General features: G+C 47.4%; 1 protein-coding gene across 2 annotated transcripts; it reads right to left on the bottom strand.

Annotated features, from left to right (window-relative positions):
• Positions 1-1,374: 1,374 nt before the first annotated feature.
• Positions 1,375-7,793, bottom strand: LOC121564198 (toll-interacting protein). Of its 2 annotated transcripts, XM_041875671.2 has the most exons (7): positions 7,676-7,767; positions 4,550-4,634; positions 3,975-4,124; positions 3,664-3,846; positions 3,328-3,480; positions 3,116-3,203; positions 1,375-1,686 (listed from the first exon to the last, which is right to left on the bottom strand). In XM_041875671.2, exons 2-7 carry the CDS (start codon positions 4,625-4,627, stop codon positions 1,466-1,468), a joined length of 873 nt encoding a protein of 290 aa, XP_041731605.2. In that variant the 5' UTR covers positions 4,628-4,634; positions 7,676-7,767; the 3' UTR covers positions 1,375-1,465. The 2 variants fall into 2 exon arrangements, with proteins under 2 accessions (XP_041731605.2, XP_041731606.2); XM_041875672.2 differs by lacking the exon at positions 4,550-4,634 and having other exon boundaries at positions 7,676-7,793.
• Between the last annotated feature and the right edge of the window lie 15,652 nt (positions 7,794-23,445).

The following is a 23,445-nucleotide window of genomic DNA, read 5'->3' as shown; positions in this document are numbered from 1 at the left end:
TTAAATCAAGAGGGGATAGAGCAATCAATCAAACATATGTGCCCAGAATTGGGATCACTGAAAATCAATGAAGTCTATTAAATTAAAACAAGTATTTTACATATGACACTCATGGAGTATGGACTAAGCATAAATGAAATGAACTAACAATTGTTTTTGTGAATCAAACCACAACAGAGGATCTTTCCTTGGAAAAATATATGCACATCTTTGAAGATTAAGCAAATACAAATATCAAATGAAAACCCCATGTTAAAATTAGACCTTTGGGGGGACGGCAACATTCAATGCCTCATGTCAATGGATCTTTACAAGTCTCCTCTAAATGTGTGTGTGTGTGTGTGTATATATAAATATATATGGTAGTGGTAGGACATTACATTTTATCTGTATGATAATCATACCAACATTTACACATTTTCTGAATATAATTTGGTCGTGCACACAATTTTGTTTATTAATCCAGCAGGGATTTTCACAGCCTATAACGGTTCGCAATAAAGCCTGTGAATTCAGAATGGGTTAAGGGAAAGGATGATATCAGTCATATGTTTATTTCTTCACTGCTTTCAATAATTCGTTATTAACATGTAATTATTTGATATTGGTTTACCATGATATATTCTTCCACCATAGTTAATAACAGTTACTAAGCCACTGACCAGTGATATTGAAACATTCAGAGAGGCATTTTTGTTTGGAGACGTGCAAAATCACATGGCATTATCCAGAGTAGAGTGGAATGGTGGCAAATGAACCTTAACATTTGAGAGGTTGTTAGGCATTGGCTGTGTGGCTATGAGGGGATTTGCACATCTCCTAAGTAATCGCGGTTTGTTATATTGCGAGTCCTCTTTCTGCTCTGAACCACTGCATACCTAAATATCATCTTCATAATTTATAATCTTTTGAATATATAGAACTATATTTATACAGATATATATATATAACACAGATAGGCTCAAGACAGTACTGGTCAATACACATATACAGAGAAGACTGGCTTGGGAGCTCTCAACAATGTCGCACAACAACTGCTTTCACAAAGGTCTAAAGCTTCTGCAGGATCAATTCCTTTCATTACCCCCACATAGCACTGCATCAACATCAATTGTACATAACCCATTCTGAGTAAAGTGGAATGTAAAATTGAGAAGCCAACCAGCCATCACAGCACTTATCAGTAGGTAAACCAATTTGTCCCAATCCCAGATGTGGACTGGGGGAACAAAGCTATACATTGTTTCCATAATACAGATGGTAATGTATACAGATGTATACATGTTTGACACCTCAGATAGGAACATCTGCTTATGGTTGGAAAAAACTGCTGGATTTTATTTAGTGTGAGTGACAGTTGAGAGCTCAGCAGGCCTGAGTGCATATTTACAAACTGTGCAGGGTGCTGTTGCTGTGAATGGGCAATGTTCTGGCCGCCACAGTGGCTCTATGTGTGGCTCCACTGTTACAGCTCTTCTGTCATCTGCAGCAGAGAGTTGATTGCGGCATCCTTGTTACCTTGCTGGGCCTCAATTACAGTGCGGATCACTTCCCTGTCCAGATTGGGGAACATGTCCTGCAGTGCCTTAAGATCCTCCTCGCTACAGGGAGCCTCCTGTGGGGCGACAGTGGGTGCTGCAGGCATACCCATGGGCACCATTCCCTGGTTGTATACAGTGGGCACTCCTGAGAAGAGCAAACCAGAGAGAAATGGGTAAGCAACAATCTATTAAATTGATCATTTAAACAGGTCAACAGTTCTTAAGGGCAACACACACTCTAATAAACATCATGCGTGCGCAGTAAGTAGATCACCTGCTGGGTGCTGATGAGCAGTGGCAATTCAACATGTAGAATAGTCGGGAAAATTAACAGAAAATGACAATGTACTGTGGTCAGTCAGAGGCGTGGTCTGTTTCGTCCTTTAGTTTCACTTACATAAGACACACTATGCCCACTTCCATTTGTCTCTACCAATTTGGCTTGGAAAGTAGACAAGCAATCTAAATAGAATCGGGCCTTAGATTTACATTTTACATTTTAGTCATTTAGCAGACGCTCTTATCCAGAGCGACTTACAGTTAGTGAATACATTATTTTTTTTTTATACTGGCCCCCCGTGGGAATCGAACCCACAACCCTGGCATTGCAAAGCGCCATGCTCTATCAACGCTACATCCCTGCCGGCCATTCCCTCCCCTACCCTGGACGACGCTGGGCCAATGTGCGCCGCCCATGAGTCTCCCGGTCGCGGCCGGGCTCGACAGAGCCTGGATTCGAACCAGGATCTCTAGTGGCACAGTTAGCACTGCGATGCAGTGCCTTAGACCACTGCGCCACTCAGGAGTAGTGGCGCACTTAGATGGCTGCAGTGTCTCTGTCCAAGATTGCCAACTGTTGAAGACTGACTTGAGCCCGTTTTAATCTGTTTATAATTGTATAATTAGCCTAGCAGTAGTAATTATTATGTTATTGGTTAGATGGAAAGATCTATGTGCATTGTATTTGGGTAGAAGGAAAGGGGGCCTGTCTCTGAGGGCAAGAATGACTCCATAAGGGTGGAATAGGGCTGATAGAGTTAGAGCTGATAGATCGTAATTACTGTTCTATAACACTGTCTTATATCTTTACTGTTTTAGATATATACTTATATACTCTGAATATGAATATACAGTTTTTATATATTCTTAGAGATTGAAAGTAGTGTTAGATTTAGGCTCTTTGTGTATGAGAAGTGTAATTATCTAGTGGATTGCAGTAGCCTGTAGAAATGTGTACCCTCCATAACTCAAGGGCTGACTGATAAGAAGACCTGTGAAAGGCACGGAGGAGTGCGAAGGTTCCGGACTCAAGCTGGGACATGATAACACCAACATGAGGAACAGACTCAGTTCCTGCCCAGCAACAGAGACTGATTGTTCATCCTAGACTTAGAAGGGGGGTATTGTCGGAGAGGAGGGGCTAGTCGTGTTATGACCTGTATGTGTGCTTTTGCAGCTGCAACACCCAGTGTGATGAATTGATCTAGCACAAGTTTTCTTGGATACCGTCTGGATTATTGTACCAGAAATTAAACCTAACACTATGTCTCAGTGGAGAGTATGGTTCTACTCACCTGCAATGGGTACGTATCCTACCCCCTGCTGATAGACAGTGGGCATGAGGACAACGGGTGGAGACATGTGCATACCTGCTGGCATGTTCTGAAAGCATGAGAGCCAATAGGAAGAGATAAGGGGCAAGTTGTAAGATGACATCAATCAATCACTTTCAAACTGTACTACAATGACAATGTACAATGTGAGCATGTGTGTTTTATGAACTCACAGCGTAAGACATGACCAGGTTGATCATGCCCTCTTTGTCGTCGCCTTGTCTGCCACTGAGGCTGTACCACTCATCAACCACACTGCCCTCTCTCAGGCCTTCCGGGATGGTGACGTGTGTCCATGCAATTCTGTCATCCATCGAGAATGCCCTCTGGAAAAGTGACCAGCACAAACACCTCAAATCAGTAACTTGTCTCTAAAATCATGGATGATCATCAAGAAGAAACACTCAAAGTAGATTGCTATCAATAACTCTAGACAGGCCTAGTTGTCGAGCCAATAACACGTTAGGATCTTCTCCTCACCCACCACCCTCTAATTCCTTCTTCCTCACCTCATCAAAGATCTCCAGGTAGAAGGAGTCTACTCCAGGTGGGACAGTGCACTGGATAACTTTGTTCCATCGTGGATTCTTGGCACCATTATGGGCTGTGGGTGTTTCATAAACAGCATACCTAGTCGGACCCCTGCAGTAAGGGTCCATGCGTGTCATACCATAGTTTTTAGCAAGCTTGGCCTGGAGAGAAGAGGGACATAACAGTGATTCACAGGAAAACATTCCCACTGCATTAATAACCTTGTGTTACACAATAAGTCTTGATACTAGGGAAAGACCAAGCAGATTCACAGTTAAAAACACCCTACCTGCACTACAGTGATGCTAAGCCGTCCTACAGTGCCCAGGGATCCCCCATACTGCAACTGCTGCGCTGCTTGGGCATCCAACTGAACTTGTTGCTGCTGCTGAGTGGGAGTAATACGCAGGAAGTCTTGGGGCAACTCCCCAATGTAAACCTAAAAAGACGAAAGGAGCGGAGGAATTGTGAGAGTGAGGACAGGCAAACTACACTAGAGGAAGAAAAGGGTCACACTATGCAGCGATTTCCCGGACACACCATTGATAGGGTGTTAGGTGATGCGACAAACAATGGACGCTATGCTAGAATTCTACAAAGAACAGGAGTAAACAAATCTATTTTCACAAAATGTCAATAATGTGGTCGTCAAAATACATTAATCATTTGAAAACATTAATGTGGCAGTTGTTACCCTATGTCTAAAATCCCAATACTGTATGTTATGATATTTACGTGATATGAGCCCAAATCTAAAGCAAGTGCCGTGCTAAGAACGTTAAATTCTGTGGGACAGCCCTTTTTGTGAAACCCGCGAAATCAGTGTTCATATTTGCTCTTGGCAAAAGGTACTCCTCAACCTACCAGAGTAAGATCGATGTGACGTTGTATTGCTAAGAAATGTTGGGAAAGTCCTGAGGGTGTTTCATGGGCATCGGACATCCTTGGACTGAAATATAAGGTAAAACGATTTTCTTTCAGCTCTATCATTGAACCATTTCTTCAGAGATACAAAAAAAACATAGCAGGTTACAAAGTAGAGCTTCGTAGCCAGTGTTGCCAACTATTTTTTCAGCGAGACCAACTATTGGCTCCTTGATTTGTCGCTAGATTACGTTTTGCCTTGCGGCACAGCTGCGGTCCGCAACGCAGCATTTGCACCCCTCTCCGCACACACCCCCTCCCTTGTGCCTCTGTGTGCACTGTTGCTGGGACTTCTGTTGCACAGACAGCTTCTCCCACTCTTGTTTGCGGCAGAATGTATTGGGAAAAGTCGCTAAATGCTATCAAAACCATAGAAACCCACCGTGACTCCCCAAAAGGCAGCCTGAAAAGTAGCTGAATTTGTCGCTACAATATTTTACCAATAAAACTCTCTGGTGGGGTCTGAAAACTTGCTAAATATAGCGACAAAGTCACTAAGTTGGCAACATTGTATCGTAGCTACGATTTGATGTATGGGTTGTCAGGGATTGCTCCAAATTCTTGTTCCGCCACCCCCATTTACATGATGAGTGCTAGGTTGCTAGCTTTGTGGGAGTGCTTGACGCCATTCGCTGAGGCAACTGGGGTGAGAGGCAGCGCTGTGCAGCATTGACAGTATTATGCCACCAGTGATTTTTGTGATTCATGGTTTTTTCTTTCAAGTAAAAACTACAAGAATTCAGTGGCGACAGGCCTACAATCGATAAAAACATAGCTAAATACCAGTGAATTGAAAATGTGTCCCATCTATCTTTATGTGTAGCTGGCTAGCAGGCAGCGCACTGTCTCTTCTGAGCCTAGGCTAATTATTTGCTGGAAATAGTGCAGTTTATCCTCCTTCACCAGAGAAACTCACAACACCAAAACATAACATTACAATGAAACCCAACTTAGACGTAGGCCTACCTTAGAAGTAAGCTATGTTATTACATTAGTAGCCTACTGTGTGACAGTTCAGACATAGTGAGAAGTGTGTGTCTGTGTTAGGCTATGTGTGATGTAGTGTGTGTGTGTTGGTGGGTGCTGTGTAAGGATTCTGAGAAATGTGTGTCTGTGTTAGGCACTGTGTGTGTGTGAGTGCTGGTGGGGGTGCTGTTTGAGTGTGTGTGGGATGTGTGGAGTGTGTATGCAGGTGGCACAGGCACAGGGTTGGGCCTATTATTTGGCACTCTAGGCCTAATCAGTTGGGCTACTCAATACAACATAACTGTGATATATCCCGCCTAACAGTTGCTAATTGGTAAATACTAAATAGTAAGCCTGCTTTTTGTTATTATGTAATTAATCCCAATTATATGTACTCTTAACACTCCTGGTGTGTGTGTGTGTGTGTGTGTGTGTGTGTGTGTGTGTGTGTACACGCGCATGGGCACCTTACTCCTCAGTGTAAACTCCCAGTTCTGCATAAAACATCAATATATATGTTAACAATGTCCACCTTAGTTTAAATGTATAGGTTTAACATGCTATATTTTGAGTTTATTCCGTAAAGACCAATTAGCATATTAAGTATCACATTTTTATATATCGTACAAAAAGTTATTCTAATTTCATAAATTGTTTAAAATTGTTACAAACTCTGTTTTGCATAAAACATTAAGATTTGTTAATAATATGACCATCCCTACTTTAAATTATTGGGCTTTCATTACTGTAATTGTGTGTTCCATACTGCCTAATTGGCATATTAAGTTGCCTAATTTACATAATACAGCATTTTAATTTAATACATTTAATCAAGCAATAAGGCCCGAGAGGTGTGGTATATGGCCAATATTCCACAGCTAAGGGCTGTTCTTAGCCACGACAACACGGAGTGCCTGGATACAGCCCTTACCCGTGGTATATTGGCCATATACCACAAACCTCAGAGGTGCCTTATTGCTATTATAAACTGGTTACCAACATAATTAGAGCAGGCTGTCAACCAATCAGCATCCAGGGCTCGAACTACCCAGTTTATAATTGTATTTGAATCATCTCTGTGTTCTACATCAACCCTGAAAATGTCATAACAATATGACCACCCTATCTTTAGTTATTGGACAAAACGTGTCAGGTGATTTGGTCCCTTATATTGACTAGGATTCAGATCCGTCAGCGACATTTTTCGATCACTTGAAAATAAGTCCTATCCTCATGAAATAAAGTGTTCTGTGTTCATGAGAAGTTTCTCTATAACATGGAATACAAAGTATTATGCCAGAACTAGTTTCATTTTGTCCCCAAGACCCTACTATTGAGAAGGCTATAAATCAGTCTGGGAAATAAATCAGTCTGGGAAACCGGTCCAACATCATCAGATTTAGTTTGGCCCTGCCTCTCCATCGCTGCCCTATAGAGGTGGTTCAGTAAAATGTTGTTTAATACCTCATGCCTAGGCTTCAGCTCAAATGGCTAACAGACGACACTGGTTTAGCTGTGTCCTGATAAACTCAAGCAAGTTTAAATCTGGGCGAGTAACGTTAGCTAATCCGGCCATATAGACGCTAGCTCCTGTGAATACAGTAGTTAGCTAGATAACTAGCTAGTTGACTTTAGATTTAACCAGTAGCGAGCTAATTTACATAGCTAGTTAGCCTAATGTTAACTCTGCCATTGGTTATTGTTCCTGGCAAGCTCTATCTAAGGAGCGCAAACTAGCTACCGTTTGCTAGATGGCTATATCCAGAGAGACTTGTCAAACGTTAGGCTTCTAAATTAGCTGGCTGACGTAAAAACTACCCACCCAGCAAGCTAGCTTGTTGAAGCTAATGTAGCTAGCTGGAAGTTTGTTAGCTACTGTAGCTAGCTAACATTTGTTAAATCAACTAACGTTACGGTGCTGTTTTCATTAAAACGTTGCAACTAGCTAGCTACAGCTAATCTGGCCAATTTTGGTTAATATGAAAACGAGTGATAATTGAAGCTAATGTTAGCTAAAATGGTGTTGATCCGTGTTCGTTAGCTAACTTAACGTTAGCTAGCTACTATAGCTTGTTAGCTAACGTTAGTCGTTATATTTACCTGTCCTCGTTGGGTGCTAATGGTAGTACTCATTCCGTTTTAAAGTGTGTCCGTTTCACAAATAACGAAAGCCTACTGTAACGGTATACAGTTAGAAAATGACTAGCAAAAAAGTAAACAACTCAAGCTCCCCAGCTATCCAATCGTGTCACGCCAAGAATCCTGTCAGGGCTGGTTTGATGATCAGCTGACTTGAATTCGTTCCGCTTCTGATGGGTGCGTTTCAGGACATCAGTAAGCGTGCAGTCGCAATTTCAGTGTGCATTGGGCGAGAGAAACATATAGTGCGTCTCAAACGTCCATAATAGTCAATAGCTTCTCTCCTTCATGTTCACAAAAAACAGAACAGCCAGAATTTGCTTTAATCTGTCATATATGAGCATAGAGGAAAAAACAGCCATTATGTTTCTCCTATTAGATTGAAGTGAGTTGTGAGTATAACATATTGTTCACACTGCAGGCCTTAATGCTCAAATCAGTTTCGTTTTTCAAATCCGTTTTGGAATACTGTCCAAACAGCAAATTACAAGTGACCAAAATCGGATTTCAGACAGCAGTCATTAGTTGACACGGCCAAACTAGTTGTCATAGTAACGATTAGTGTACGTGCAGTGCCAGTGGTGTAGGCAGAATGGCGGTGGTGCTCTTGCTTCTTCCTATCACTCAGAAGTTATGTAGCAAGCTAATGTGACAACAATGCCTGCCATGTACGTGCCAAATAACAGTCTAAAAACCACTTGAGGGCAAATAAATAAGATTTTACCATTCAGACACAAGTCACATGGGCAGGAACCAGATTTGTATCTGACAATGTGGTTTGATATATCTGATTCCATGCGTTTTTTGGCTGTTCAGATTCAGTAGCGGTGCATGGGTAGAATCACTGGGGAAGCCAAGCCAAGAAAAAAAAACATATTACAACCTATGTTTTATGAAAATTGCGTTGTTTGATCTATAACCTGTTAGTTCATATGCCTTGCCACCATGACATACAGAGTCCACAAAGCATATTGGATAAACAACTGTTACATGACCTACAGCATGGTCAATGATATGAGGTTTTTATAGTGTTATGATGTCATGTCATAGTATCGTGGGGACCAGGTTAGAGTTAGTAGATAATTGGCTTGGTGCCACAGAGTCTATATTCCGTTATGTCAAAGGAGATTACTGATGTTTAGGATAGCATGATTGATGGACAGGATATACTGACTTGGGGTAAAGAGTAATAACATCAAAGAATGGGAGTGCTCATTGATGATGGCCAGATGTGGTTGAAGAAATGTGTAACCAAGAGTATGAAAGGCTATGTCCGTTTGTTAGATGAACCCACGGGCTCGTGATCAAATAAATACTTGGTAAAATCTCCACAGAATGTCTAAGTAAATTCTTGCATCTTGAACTTCTCAATACCAGAAACTCATCATAACAGTCAATCAAGTTAATGTTTTCAAAATGTTCAGACTACTAAACAACTACTGATTTAGAACACTGGAGAGTTACTGCAAGTTGCAAAGAAAACATGAGCTGCCTCCACTATTCCAGCACCATTTCAACTTCAACATTTCAACATCATTAAATCACCTACAGTATGCTTAGTCTAATACAGTGACAACTAATATATTCCAAAACCAAATTAGTCCAATCAACGTACGCTAAATATCATGTGGCTGTCCGTGTGTGAGTATGTGTGTGTGTGCGCATGTGTGTGTGTGTGTGTAAGTAGAAAAAAACATGTTGACTCACCCTACTTGTAGAGAAACGCCAATGCCATTTTCCTCTCTTTCATGTTGCCAAAATGGTCTATGACTCTGTCATACAGTACATGCTTTTAGTTTTAGTTTTTCTAGGCTACCTGGCTAAAATGCTTGCTCGCTAGCCTAACTTCCTTTCATGGGCAACGATTAGCCAGCTAGTTAACATTAGCCTACTACAACTAGCTACACTGAACAAAAATATAAACGCAACATGTAAAGTGTTGGTCCCATGTTTCATGAGCTGAAATATCTAAGCAATTTTTCATACGCACAAAAAGCTTAAGTCTCTCAAATGTTGTGCACCAATTTGTTTACATCCCTGTTAGTGAGCATTTCACCCTAGCCAAGATTATCCATACACCTGACAGGTGTGGCATATCAATAATCTGATTAAACAGCATGACCATTACACAGGTGCACCTTGTGCTGGGGACAATAAAAGGCCACTCTAAAATGTGTAGTTTTGTCACACAACACAATGCCACAGGTGTCTCACATTTTGAAGGACCGTGCAATTGGCATGCTGACTGCAGGAATGTCCACCAGAACTGTTGCCAGAGAATTTAATATTCATTTCTTTACCATAAGCTGCCTCCAATGTTGTTTTAGAGAATTTGGCAGTACGTCCAACCAGCCTCACAACCGCATGAACACGTGTAATCACGCCAGCCCAGGACCACATCTGGCTTCTTCACCTGCGGGATCGTCTGAGATCAGCCACCGGACAGCTGATGAAACTGTGGGATTGCACAACTGAAGAATTTCTGCACAAACTGTCAGAAACCGTCTCAGGGAAGCTCATCTGCGTGCTCGTCATCCTCACCAGGGTCTTGTCCTCACCAGGGTCTTGACCTGACTGCAGTTCGGAGTCGTAACTGACTTCCAGTGGGCAAATGCTCAATTCGATGGCCACTGGCACGCTGGATAAGTATGCTCTTCACAGATTAATCCCGGTTTCAACTGTACGGGCAGATGGCAGACAGCGTGTATGGCGTCTTGTGGGCGAGCAGTTTTCTGATGTCAACATTGTGAACAGAGTGCCCCATGGTGGCGGTGGGGTTATGGTATGGGCAGGCATAAGCTACGGACAACAAACACAATTGCATTTTATTGATGTCAATTTGAATGCACAGAGATACCGTGATGAGATCCTGAGGCCCATTGTCATGCCATTCATCCCAGCCATCACTTCATGTTTCAGCATGATAATGCACGGCCCCATGTTGCAAGGATCTCTACACAATTCCAGGAAGCTGAAAATGTCCCTATTCTTCCATGGCCTGCATACTCACCAGACATATCACCCATTGAACATGTTTGGGATGCTCTGGATCAACGTGTACAACAGTATGTTCCAGTTCCCGCCAATATCCAGCAACTTTGCACAGCCATTGAATAGGAGTGGGACAACATTCTACAGGCCACAATCAACAAACAGTGTGATCAACTCTATGCGAAGGTGATAGATTAATTTGTATTTTAAGAATAATGACTAAAGGATTTCACCCCAAATACAGTATAAATGTGTAAACAGTGTTAGAATTATAATGTAGTGTCAACCCACTAACAGAGGGGGGCGGGACTAAACATTCCAGGGTGAAGGGGACTGAGGAAACTGTTTAAGAAAGCCTCTAAAGGTGGGCGGAGCAAAGTGCCTTTGTGTGTCAAGGGGTATAAAACTGTATGTATGGGTTTTGGCGGCAGAGCTCTCCATGAATAAAAATACAGATCATTCTTGCTGGTTGTGGACCTTGAATCATTTATGATTAAAACCAGAGCCTTACAACCCCTGGTAATGATTCAAGCTTAGGTTGAATTTGTTAGGCTATGGTTCAACCCAGCACTCAGAGAAACAAACACGACAAAGGGAGTGGAAGAAACAAAAATATTTAATAAAAGTTAAAATTGTCTTAGTCCAAAAACAACTGAAGTAAAGGAACAGAGTGGGCTAGTCGGCTCCGGAGGAAGGAGAGGCTGAGGCAGGCAGGCAGGCAGGCAGGCAGGCAGGCCGACAGGCAGGAAGGCAGGCAGGTTGGGAGGTATGTCCGAAACTAAAGACAAAACAAATGACAGGTTAAGGAGAGTGGAGAGCCAGGCTGAAGACAAAGACAAAATAACTTTACTGGTGAGCCAAGTTACCGCTCTGGTAAGAACAACGATCTGGCGCCGGTGGAGAGCCATGCCCCGGAATTAGTAGTGCAGGTTGATTAGAGAATAGGATGCAGCTGCGTAGGCAGGAATCACTGGAAACAACCCGCAGCTGCACAGGAGAGGCAGATCCTGAGCACGCCCCTGATCCACTCCAGACACACCCACATAAAGGGGACAAACACACATACAGATACAACAGACACAGAGGGGACAAAACAAGGAGGAAGGGAAACAGAAAAGGGAGAGACAAGCTGCCCACATAACAGTACCCCCCTCAATGGTCGCCACCTGGCGACCCACCAGGCCTGTCAGGGTTGTCGTGATGGAAGTCCGTGATCAACTGAGGATCCAACACAAAACGCTTAGGGACCCAAGACCTCTCCTCTGGTCCATAACCTTCCCAATCGACTAGGTATTGGAGACCCCTACCCCGCCTCCGAGAGTCCAGTAGCCTACTGACGGTGTAGGCCGGATGGTCGTCAATGAGACGAACAGGTGGAGGTGGAACAGCCGGCGGACACAAAAGGCTGGAGGACACAGGTTTCAGTTGGGAGACGTGGAAAGTAGGGGTGTATCTTCATGGCTGAAGGCAACTTCAAACGAACCGCATAGCGGGGTTAATGATGGACTCCACCACAAACGGACCCAGGTACCGAGGAGACAGCTTGCGTGATTTGGTACGAAGAGGTACGTTCTTAGACGACAGCCAAACCTCTTGACCAGGATGAAACACAGGTGCGGGAGTCTTGCTCCTATCCGCTGTCATCTTGTTCCTGTCGGTGGTCCGAAGCAACGCTTCCGAGCGTCGCGCCACACTCTCTGGCAGCGGCGGAGGTTCTCCTGAACCGAAGGAACAGCCAATTCCTTCTCCTGAGCAGGAAACAGAGGGGGGTTGATAACCCATGGTAACTTCAAAGGGTGAAAGACCAGTGGCAGAGGTGGTGAGGGAGTTGTGGGCGTACTCTATCCAAGGCAGATGTTTGGCCCAGGATGATGGATGTTGAGCAGCCACACAACGAAGGGTTGCTTCGAGGTCTTGATTGGCTCTTTCTGTTTGACCGTTGGTCTGGGGATGAAACCCTGAGGACAGACTAACGGAAGCACCCAAAGCAGAACAGAAAACCTTCCAAACACGGGAAGTAAACTGTGGGCCTCTATCAGATACGATGTCCACAGGTATTCCATGGGGACGGAATACATGTTGGACTAGGAGGTCCGCTGTCTCACTGGCAGACGGTAATTTTGGTAATGCTATATAGTGAACAGATTTAGAGAATCTGTCCACAATGGTAAGTATAGTATCATTACCTTCAGACTTGGGTAGGCCGGTGACAAAATCCATGGCTATGTGGGACCAGGGACGGCTGGGAACTGGGAGGGGTAGCAGCAGCCCCGAAGGGGGACTGATGGGAGGCTTTGCCCCGAGCACAGGTTGAACAGGCTGCCACAAAAGCCCGAATGTCAGTTTCCATTGAAGGCCACCAAAAATGTCTCCTAAGCAGCGTCAACGTGCGTCTCATCCCAGGGTGACCAGCAAAGCGGGAGGTGTGAATCCACTGCAACACCTGAGACCGGACCGTCTCGGGAACAAAGAGTAGGTTGGGAGGTCCATCACCCGGTCCCGGGTCCGTGGCAAGTGCAGTCTTCACAAGAGACTCGATCTCCCACTGAACAGCCGCCACGACGCATGAGGAAGGCAGGACTGCCTCAGGCTCGCTGGTCTCCGAAGGGTCAGCAAACTGGCGGGACAAAGCATCTGGTTTAACATTTCTTGACCCCGGTCTGTATGTAAGAATAAAGTTAAACCTACTAAAAAACAGGGCCCATCTGGCTTGGCGTGAGTTGAGTCTCTTAGTGGCTTGGATGTAAGCCAAGTTCTTGTGGTCTGTCCAGACCACAAACGGCAGTTCAGCTCCATCCAGCCAGTGCCGCCATTCTTCCAGTGCTAGCTTGACCGCCAGCAGTTCTCGGTTTCCAACGTCGTAATTCCGTTCTGTGGGTGACAATTTTTTGGAGAAAAAAGCACAGGGGTGAAGCTTTTGGTCAGTGGGGAGCGCTGGGAGAGGACGGCTCCCACACCTGAGTCAGCCGCGTCCACCTCCACAACAAACTGCAGAGAGGTATTGGGGTGTATCAACACAGGGGAGGTGGAAAACAGTTCCTTCAAAACCCCTACCGCCTGCTCCGCCTCAGGGGACCACAGAAAAGGGACTTTTGGGGATGTGAGTCTAGTAAGGGGGTGCCACCACTTTACTAAAACCCTTAATGAACCTACGGTAGAAGTTAGCAAAGCCCAAAAATCGTTGGAAGTTGCTTACGGGTGGTGGGTATGGGCCATTCCGTCACTGCCCGGATCTTCTCGGGGTCCGCCTTCACCTGCCCGCTCTCAATGATGAAACCAAGGAACGATGTAGACTGTTTGTGGAACTCACACTTCTCTGCTTTGACATACAGCTTGTTTTCCAAGAGCCGTTGCAGGACTTGACGGACGTGTGACTCATGCTCCTCGGGTGACTTGGAAAAAAACAAGAATATCATCCAGGTATACAAAGACAAAACGGTTCAAAAAATCCCTAAGAACATCGTTCACCATGGCTTGGAAAACAGCAGGGGCGTTTGAGAGCCCAAAGGGCATGACCAAATACTCAAAATGTCCCAGTGGAGTGTTGAAAGCGGTTTTCCACTCATCTCCCTTACGGATCCGGACAAGGTGATAAGCGTTCCTGAGGTCGAGCTTGGAGAAAACTGTGGCGCCATGCAGAGGTTCAAAAGCAGAGTTGATGAGTGGAAGGGGATACTTGTTTTTGAACAGTTATGTTGTTTAAACCCCTGAAATCGATACAGGGGCGTAACGACTTGTCCTTCTTTTCCACGAAAAAGAAACCTGCACCCAAAGGAGACGACGAGGGACGGATTATGCCCGAGACCAGAGAATCACCAATGTACTGCTCCATTGCCTCTCTTTCCGGTCGGGACAGATTGTATAAGCGACTAGAGGGCAAGGGAGCACCAGGAAGCAGTTCAATAGGGCAATCATAAGGCCTATGTGGTGGTAGAGACAGAGCCTTGTCCTTACTGAAAACCTCCGCTAAGTCATGGTATTCTTTGGGGACAGATGACAGATCAAGAGGAGCTGAGGGATGAGTTGGGTTACACTTAGTGGGGGAACCGCTGACCTAAGGCACTCTGAATGGCAGTTAGTGCTCCAACTGAGAATGGTGTGACGTGTCCAATCAATTTGTGGGTTGTGAAGAGCCAACCAGGGGAAGCCAAGGATTAGGGAGGTAGCTGAGCCAGACATAACTCTTAGCTGAATGCTATTCACAATGATTGCCAGAAATCACTAGGGAAACGGGATGGTTTGATGAGTTATCTCTGCGAGGAGGCGCCCATCAAGGGCTGTGACCCGAATGGGGGTAGGTAGTGGCTCCATGGGGATACGAGCTTGTGTAACGAACTCGTGGCTAATAAAGTTGTCTTCTGCACCTGAGTCTATGAGAGCTGAGAGTGGCAGGGAATGACTCTGGAAACGTAAGGTTACAGGTACTTGTAATCGGGAATGATGGGTTCAGGATCTAACTCTGGGCTCGCAAGTAGACCCACCGTTACGAGCGAGCCTTGTCTTTTGGCCGCTTAGGGCATGTAGCCAGAATGTGTGTGGCGTCTCCACAGTACAGGCACTCACCCGCCTGGAGGCGCCGTTGCCGTTCTGCTGGAGGTAGTCGAGCTTGACCCACTTGCATAGGTTCCTCCTCTGTGCTCGGGATGGAATCAGGAATAAGAAGCTGCCGCTCCGGGGAGGCGAGACTCGAGTGGTTGAAGGCTGGGAACTCGTCCTCCTAGATGCGGCCGACCGCCTCTCTCCCGACGCCTCTCCGCAACCGGTTGTCTAGCTTAATGGACAGGGAAATGAGAGAATGTAAATCATGTGGCTCGTCACGAGCAGCCAGTTCATCCTTAATGGCTTCATTCAAACCGTTTAGAAATGCTCCTTGAAGTGCCACATTGTTCCACTTGGAGTCCGCTGCCAAAGTCCAGAACTCAATAGAGTACTCAGCCACACTGTTAGAACCCTGCCTCAAATTAAAAAGTATCTTGGAGGAATTACCCACATGGTCAGGATGGTCAAAAACAGTCTTCAATTTAGCAGAAAAATCAGCGAAAGTCAATCCAGTCAAAGTTTGATTTGAGCACACAGCCTCAGCCCAAACCAGAGCTCTCCCTCTTAACAGCCCCAGAACATAATGTACCTTAGAGGAATCAGTAGAAAATGACAGTGGTCTCTGCCGAAAAATCAAGTCACACTGAAGCAAAAATCCCCGGCACTTGTCCAATTCTCCATTGAACGGTTCAGGCGACGTGACAGGGGGTTCCCGATGGAACGAAGCCTGCATCTGTCCGAGGAACCAACTTGGGGTGCATCAAACTGGGGGTCAGAGAGAGATGGAGAACTGATAACAGACAATTTAGAGACTTGTGTAGTTAACTGAGTCACCTGGTTCAGCAGTTGATGATTATTTTCCAAAAGAGTCCGAATCAGTTGGTCATGCTGTCTCTAGCAACGTTCCTTGAGCCTGGATAGCTTGTTGGAAGCTAACTTCGTTTGCCCGTGCTGTCTCTCTGTTGGGTCCATGGCCAGATCGTTCTGTTAGGCTATGGTTCAACCCAGCACTCAGAGAAACAAACACGACAAAGGGAGTGGAAGAAACAAAAATATTTAATAAAAGTTAAATTGTCTTAGTCCAAAAACAACTGAAGTAAAGGAACAGAGTGGGCTAGTCGGCTCCGGAGGAAGGAGAGGCTGAGGCAGGCAGGCAGGCAGGCAGGCAGGCAGGCAGGCAGGCCGACAGGCAGGAAGGCAGGCAGGTTGGGAGGTATGTCCGAAACTAAAGACAAAACAAATGACAGGTTAAGGAGAGTGGAGAGCCAGGCTGAAGACAAAGACAAAATAACTTTACTGGTGAGCCAAGTTACCGCTCTGGTAAGAACAACGATCTGGCGCCGGTGGAGAGCCATGCCCCGGAATTAGTAGTGCAGGTTGATTAGAGAATAGGATGCAGCTGCGTAGGCAGGAATCACTGGAAACAACCCGCAGCTGCACAGGAGAGGCAGATCCTGAGCACGCCCCTGATCCACTCCAGACACACCCACATAAAGGGGACAAACACACATACAGATACAACAGACACAGAGGGGACAAAACAAGGAGGAAGGGAAACAGAAAAGGGAGAGACAAGCTGCCCACATAACAGAATTAGAGATAGAAATTCTCATGACAAGTGGTCCTTCGAGCCGGATCTTTGTCGTTCTAAGGACACCGAAACCGTGCACGGGCGGATGATTGCATCCATGGAGAATAGTCCTGGCCTTCGACGTTAAGGTTATAAACAGGCCGGTGATTAATCTTATGAACGATAAAGACGTTAACGAGATTGAAAAAGCATTTAAATCCAAACTGCAAGGAGAAGGTCAGTCATTTTTATTCATGGATTTGGTGTAATTATTTGAACTTGTATAAGAATAGTAATTATTGTGAAGGGCAGAGAATAGTTACCAAAATATCAAAGGAAATAATAATTATTAAAGGAAGGAAGGGGGGGTCCGGAATTGACCCTAGGTGAATAGCTATTACCGAAATAATCTAGTTAATATTGAGATTGTACGAGATACAGTCTTTACAATATAAACAGGAAGGGGGATAATTTTCGTCGTGTGAGATAGATATATTAAACAGGTCGAAAGTCGCATAAACAACTGGGGTTTTGCTCTAACTCTGTCTATTTCATGAAACTGGAGCAGTTACGACCTCTAGGTTACGGATAGTGTTAGTAAAAAATCGTATAAGGTTGTATACGTGTGAGACTTAATGATCCATCGAAATACGTGATAATTGTTTCAAGGAAGGAACTAAAATAGGTCGCGTGAGAAAAAATGGTTGTCCGATTCCTTTCATGAAACTGGGGTTAAAAAAAAAAACTCTGGGTTACGGGTTGGATAATTTAAATGGTTAATTACAAAAGCAGATCATAAACATTGGCTCAAGAGTCGCACCTAATAATAAGTCCCAGGAAAATAATTCTGGATTGAATTATTACTAAACGGGGGGATTTCTTATTTTTCCACTGTCATGAGCACTCTCTCTCCCTGGTAGCAACATTAATTGCATTCAATTATCTTCCACTCTGCTCACCTCCCTCTCTCTACTCAGCCTAACTAGCTCCACCTGCCCTGCTCTGCTCTTGTTACCTGGCCAGCTGCACTGCATTTCCCACTCACCATCCTCACCTTGCCTCACTCTGTTCTAATTACTCTGCCAGCTGAACTGCATTTCCCCACTACCTCTCCCAGTATATCAAGCCCTGGTTTTCAGCCAAGCCCTGTCAGATCGTCTTCAAACCCGGACCAGTAACCTGCCTGTCTGCGCTCTGACTCCTGTTTGTGATACCGATCCTTTCTTGACTGCCTCCTTGTTCTACTGCCCCGTCTATCCCAACCTGCCTTCTGGACCTCGACTACTCTCCGATCTTCAGCCCCTCCGGTAACTCGTTTCTGCCTTCTGTCTCTCACCACGATATTTGCCCAGCCCTGATCTGTACTTCTGCCTGCCATTCATATTGCTGTTGTGTGTGTGTGTTCCCCCAGGTCTCCGACCACCAGATGAGCGTGCCCAGACGTTTCACCACCCTCAGCCCGATACGCCGCTCCATCACTGGGGAACACACACACTAAGCACTTGGACTGGACACCCCCGGACATTTGGTGACCCCCGGAGCACAGGTACCCACAGGAGGACCCTGAAAGACCCCTGACACCCCTGGGACTCCTCTTCCCGCCTGTAACCTTGAATAAAGAACTCTGAATTTGAACTTGCGCTCTTGGGTCCTCTTCTGTTCGTGACAGAACGATCTGACCATCATGGACCCAGCGCACTCCCTGACCACGATGGAGGAAGAGCCAGAGAGGACTGCCCTACAGCGACTGGAACGCTCTGAGGGAGACATAAATCGGATGGCTGGCGACATCGCTTCCCTTCTCCAGCTATTCAACCAGCAGCAACAACAGTTCCAACTGCAGCAACAACAGCTAGCCCAAGCCCTGCAACTACTCTCAAGCCCGGCTACTCCACCTGCACCCCCCTGGTCCTTTTGTTCCTGTACCACCGATACTCCTTCATCCCTCCGCTGGAGGTCCCAATGCTGCAGGCCCGGCAGTGCTGCCACCAGATCCCCACGCTCCTGAACCAAGGATTGGGAACCCGAACGTTTTGATGGCAACCAGAAGCAAGTAAGACCATTCTTGAGCAGCTGCCGAATCCAGTTTGCACTACAGCCCAGGACTTTCTCAACAGAGGGAGCCAAGGTGGGGTATGTCATCACACATCTCACCGGTCGAGCTCGGTTGTGGGGAACGGCGGAATTCGACCGGCAAACCCCAGCCTGTGCCTCCTTCAGTGCCTTTGAGGAGGAGATGTTAAAGGTCTTTGACCTAGGCTCGCCAACAGCCGGGCGTCACAAGCTCTGCTCACCATCCGTCAGGGCAATCGGACAGTGGCAGACTTCTCCATTGACTTTCGTACCCTGGCCAGTCAAAGCTCGTTTAACCCAGAGGCACTGGTACAAGCCTTCCTCCATAGCCTGGCGGACTATATCAAGGACGAGCTTGTTTCCCATGACCCGCCCTCAACGCTTGATGCCGCCATTGACCTTGCCGTTCGCATTGACCGCCGTATACAGACCCGGAGGAGGGAGAAGGGCCGTCTCAGTCAACCTGCCATCCGTACTCGGGTCGATACCGCTTCTGTCCAGCCCCTGCCTGTCAAGTCCCATAGCCAACTCAATCAGCCTGAGCCCATGGAGATTGGCCGTGCCTCTCTGACTCCCGAGGAGCGTCGGCGCCGTCTAAGCTCCAACCTTTGCCTCTACTGTGGTGGCGAGAATCACCGTGTACGCTACTTGTCCGGCAAAAGCCGCAGCTCACCAGGTGTAGGGGAGATCCGGGTGAGCTCAACAAGCCTTCAGTCTCCCTCCATCCGAAAGACCCTGCTTCATCTCCGCCTTCAGCTTTCTGACAAGACTCATACATTGGCCGCCCTTGTGGATTCCGGAGCCGAAGCAAACATCATGGACCCTGAGCTTGCACAGCAACTGGGCGTGAACCATCATCAACTGACACAACCCATTCCCTGCACGAGCCCTGGATGGGCATCATCTTGGCACTGTCACTCATATCTCCGCCCTGTGACAATCCTGCTGTCAGGAAACCACCAGGAGTCCATCCAGTTTCACCTCCTACACTCACCTGGCCAACCACTCATTCTTGGATACCCGTGGCTCCGTCAGCACAACCCCCCACATCGACTGGGAGACAGGAACAGTCCGTGAGTGGGGAAGGAGTTGTCACCAGACCTGTTTAAGGGGGCCACCCTGCCCGTTCACCGGGAAGGATCTAGCGCTACCTCCGACATATCCAATGTTCCGGCCTGTTACCACAGCCTGAAAGAGGTGTTCAACAAATCCAAGGCGACATCTCTACCCCCACACAGACCCTATGACTGCGCAATTGATCTCCTGCCTGGCACAGCACCTCCCAAGGGTCGTCTGTATTCACTGTCAGCCCCGGAAAGAAAGGCCATGGAGGACTACATTAATGACTCTCTTGCCTCCGGGGATAATTAGACCGTCGTCTTCCCCGCAGGAGCCGGATTCTTCTTTGTCGGCAAGAAGGACGGTTCTCTTCGTCCATGCATAGATTACCGGGGTCTGAACGACATCACGGTTAAGAATCGCTACCCACTGCCCTTACTTTCGTCTGCCTTCGAACTGCTGCAGGGAGCCACTGTATTCACTAAGCTGGACCTTCGCAATGCCTACCATCTGGTGCGGATGAGGGAGGGAGACGAATGGAAGACAGCGTTCAACACACCAACCGGCCACTATGAATATCTCGTCATGCCCTTCGGCCTCACCAATGCCCCAGCAGTTTTTCAAGCCCTAGTGAATGATATCCTCAGGGACATGCTAAATACGTTCGTATTTGTGTACCTTGACGATATTTTAATATTCTCAAAGACTCTGTCAGAACACACGCACCACGTCCGGTTGGTCCTGCGCCGCCTGCTGGAGAACTCTCTTTTCGTGAAGGCAGAGAAGTGCGAGTTCCATGCCAAGACCGTTTCATTCCTGGGGTATGTGGTGACCGAGGGCAGCATTCAGATGGATCTCACGAAGGTGTCGGCTGTCACTTCCTGGCCAGTTCCTGAGTCTCGGAAGAAGTTGCAACAGTTCCTGGGCTTTGCCAACTTTTATAGGAGATTCATCAGAAACTATAGCACAGTGGCTGCACCCCTCACGGCGCTAACCAGCACTAAACAACCGTACCAATGGACATCAGCTGCTGATAAGGCCTTCAATATCCTCAAGACATGTTTCACTTCTGCTCCCATCCTCCAGATGCCAGATGCAGCAAGGCAGTTTGTGGTGGAGGTAGATGCTTGGACGTGGGAGTGGGTGCAGTGCTTTCTCAAAGAGCAGCTGAGGATGGCAAGATGCACCCCTGTGCCTTCTACTCCCGTCGGCTAACCCCTGCCGAATGCAACTACGACATTGGGAACCGCGAGCTGTTGGCTGTCAAGCTCGCCCTTGAAGAATGGCGGCACTGGTTAGAGGGGTCAAAGGAACCATTCGTAGTGTGGACAGACCACAAGAACCTGGAGTATATCCAAACAGCCAGGAGGCTGAACTCCCGTCAACAGCGGTGGTCTCTGTTCTTTACGCGCTTCAATTTCACGCTCTCCTACCGCCCGGGATCTCGCAACATCAAACCTGATGCTCTTTCCCGGATGTTTCAGAAGGACGAGACCACCGCCATGACAGCTCCCATTCTTCCCAGCCACTTGGTCGTAGCGGCCCTCACCTGGGAGATCGAGAAGCAGGTCATGGAGGCTCTTCGGGACCAGCCAGGTCCAAGCACCAGCGCCCCCAACCGTCTGTTTGTTCCAGCAAATCTCAGGTCACCTGTGATTCAGTGGGGGGCACGAATCCCGTCTGGCCTGTCATCCCGGCATCACTCGCACCCTTCATCTGGTCCGCCAGCGGTTCTGGTGGCGGGGGATGAGACGGGATGTCCGAGAATTCATCCGAGCTTGTCCCACTTGTAACCGAAACAAGACTCCCAACCAGCCTCCTGCTGGGTTGCTGCAACCCCTACTCATACCCAAGAGGCCCTGGTCCCACGTTTCACTGGACTTTGTTACGGGCCTTCCGCCCTCTGACGGACACACAGTCATCCTTACCATTGTTGACCGCTTTAGTAAGATGACCCACTTCGTGCCCCCTTCCCAAACTACCCTCTGCTAAAGAGACCTCCCAGGTGGTCCTGGAACATGTGTTTCGTATCCATGGCCTACCCCAGGATATAGTGTCAGACCGGGGCCCGCAATTCTCAGCAACCTTTTGGAAGGAGTTCTGTCATCTCCTTGGGGCCACCGCCAGCCTATCGTCTGGATTCCACCCGCAGTCAAACGGCCAGACTGAACGCATGAACCAGGAGCTGGAGAAGGCACTGAGGTGTGTGGCTTCCCAAAATCCCCGGCCTGGGCTCAACACCTGCTCTGGGTGGAATATGCCCATAATTCACTCACCAGTTCCTCCACCGGGCTCTCCCCCTTCAGTGTGTCTACGGGTATCAACCTCCACTGTTTGCCAGCCAGGAGGCGGATGCCACCTGTCCGTCTGCTCTTGCGTATGCCCGCCGCTGCCGCCTCGCACTTGGGCCCAGGCTCGCACTGTGCTCCTGAAGTCTGGAACCAGCTACGCCGTCGGTGCCAACCGACGGAGGACCCCAGCACCTACTTACCGGGTTGGTCAGAAGGTCTGGCTGTCTGCCCGGGATCTGCCGCTGCGGGTTTGTATCACGAAAGCTGGCCCCTCGCTTCATTGGTCCTTTTCCTGTGCAGAAAGTCATCAGTCCAACGGCGGTCCGACTTCAGTTGCCCGCTTCCATGCGGGTCCACCCCACCTTCCACGTCTCCAAGGTCAAGCCGGTCCATGAAAGTCCCCTGGTCCCTGCAGCTCCGGCGCCACCTCCTCCCGCGCCTCGTAGATGGCGGTCCTGTCTTCACCGTCCGGCGGCTGCTCCGCTCTGGCGAAGGGGTAGGGGTCTCCAGTACCTCGTTGATTGGGAGGGATATGGTCCAGAGGAGAGGACCTGGATCCCGGCCAGGAGGATAGTGGACCGGACCCTTATCACTGACTTCCACCGACTACATCCTGATCAGCCTGCAATCCGTAGGGGCCGTCCAAGAGGGGTTCCTAGCCGTCCGGCCCGCCCCTGCTCCTGTCTCAGTGCCTGTCCTGTCTCCCGACCGTGACCCTCCAGCTCCTTCTGAGGATGAGGAGATTCACTCGGACCGCTCGGAGGAGTTCTGACCCGCCGCCTGCTCCCCTCCACCCTCCCGGCATGATGTTGTTCTTGGGACTTCTGGGGCCGTCCCTTGGAGGGGGGTCCTGTCATGAGCACTCTCTCTCCCTGGTAGCAACATTAATTGCATTCAATTATCTTCCACTCTGCTCACCTCCCTCTCTCTACTCAGCCTAACTAGCTCCACCTGCCCTGCTCTGCTCTTGTTACCTGGCCAGCTGCACTGCATTTCCCACTCACCATCCTCACCTTGCCTCACTCTGTTCTAATTACTCTGCCAGCTGAACTGCATTTCCCCACTACCTCTCCCAGTATATTAAGCCCTGGTTTTCAGCCAAGCCCTGTCAGATCGTCTTCAAACCCCGGACCAGTAACCTGCCTGTCTGCGCTCTGACTCCTGTTTGTGATACCGATCCTTTCTTGACTGCCTCCTTGTTCTACTGC

This window comes from Coregonus clupeaformis, unplaced genomic scaffold (assembly GCF_020615455.1).
Source record: "Coregonus clupeaformis isolate EN_2021a unplaced genomic scaffold, ASM2061545v1 scaf1839, whole genome shotgun sequence".
NCBI classification, from domain to species: Eukaryota; Metazoa; Chordata; class Actinopteri; order Salmoniformes; family Salmonidae; genus Coregonus; species Coregonus clupeaformis.
Note: the sequence above shows the minus strand (reverse complement) of the source record. Positions and strands in the feature narration are given on the sequence as shown.

What these genes read in the sequence shown, in the direction of transcription:
- LOC121564198 (XM_041875671.2), bottom strand. Translation starts at nt 4,627, where the DNA reads ATGTCCGATGCCCATGAAACACCCTCAGGACTTTCCCAACATTTCTTA. An exon ending in ACCTGGAGATCTTTGATGAG is followed by an intron (nt 3,481 to 3,663) that starts GTGAGGAAGAAG and finishes TCACTTTTCCAG; the next exon opens with AGGGCATTCTCGATGGATGA. An exon ending in ACCTGGTCATGTCTTACGCT is followed by an intron (nt 3,204 to 3,327) that starts GTGAGTTCATAA and finishes TCATGCTTTCAG; the next exon opens with AACATGCCAGCAGGTATGCA.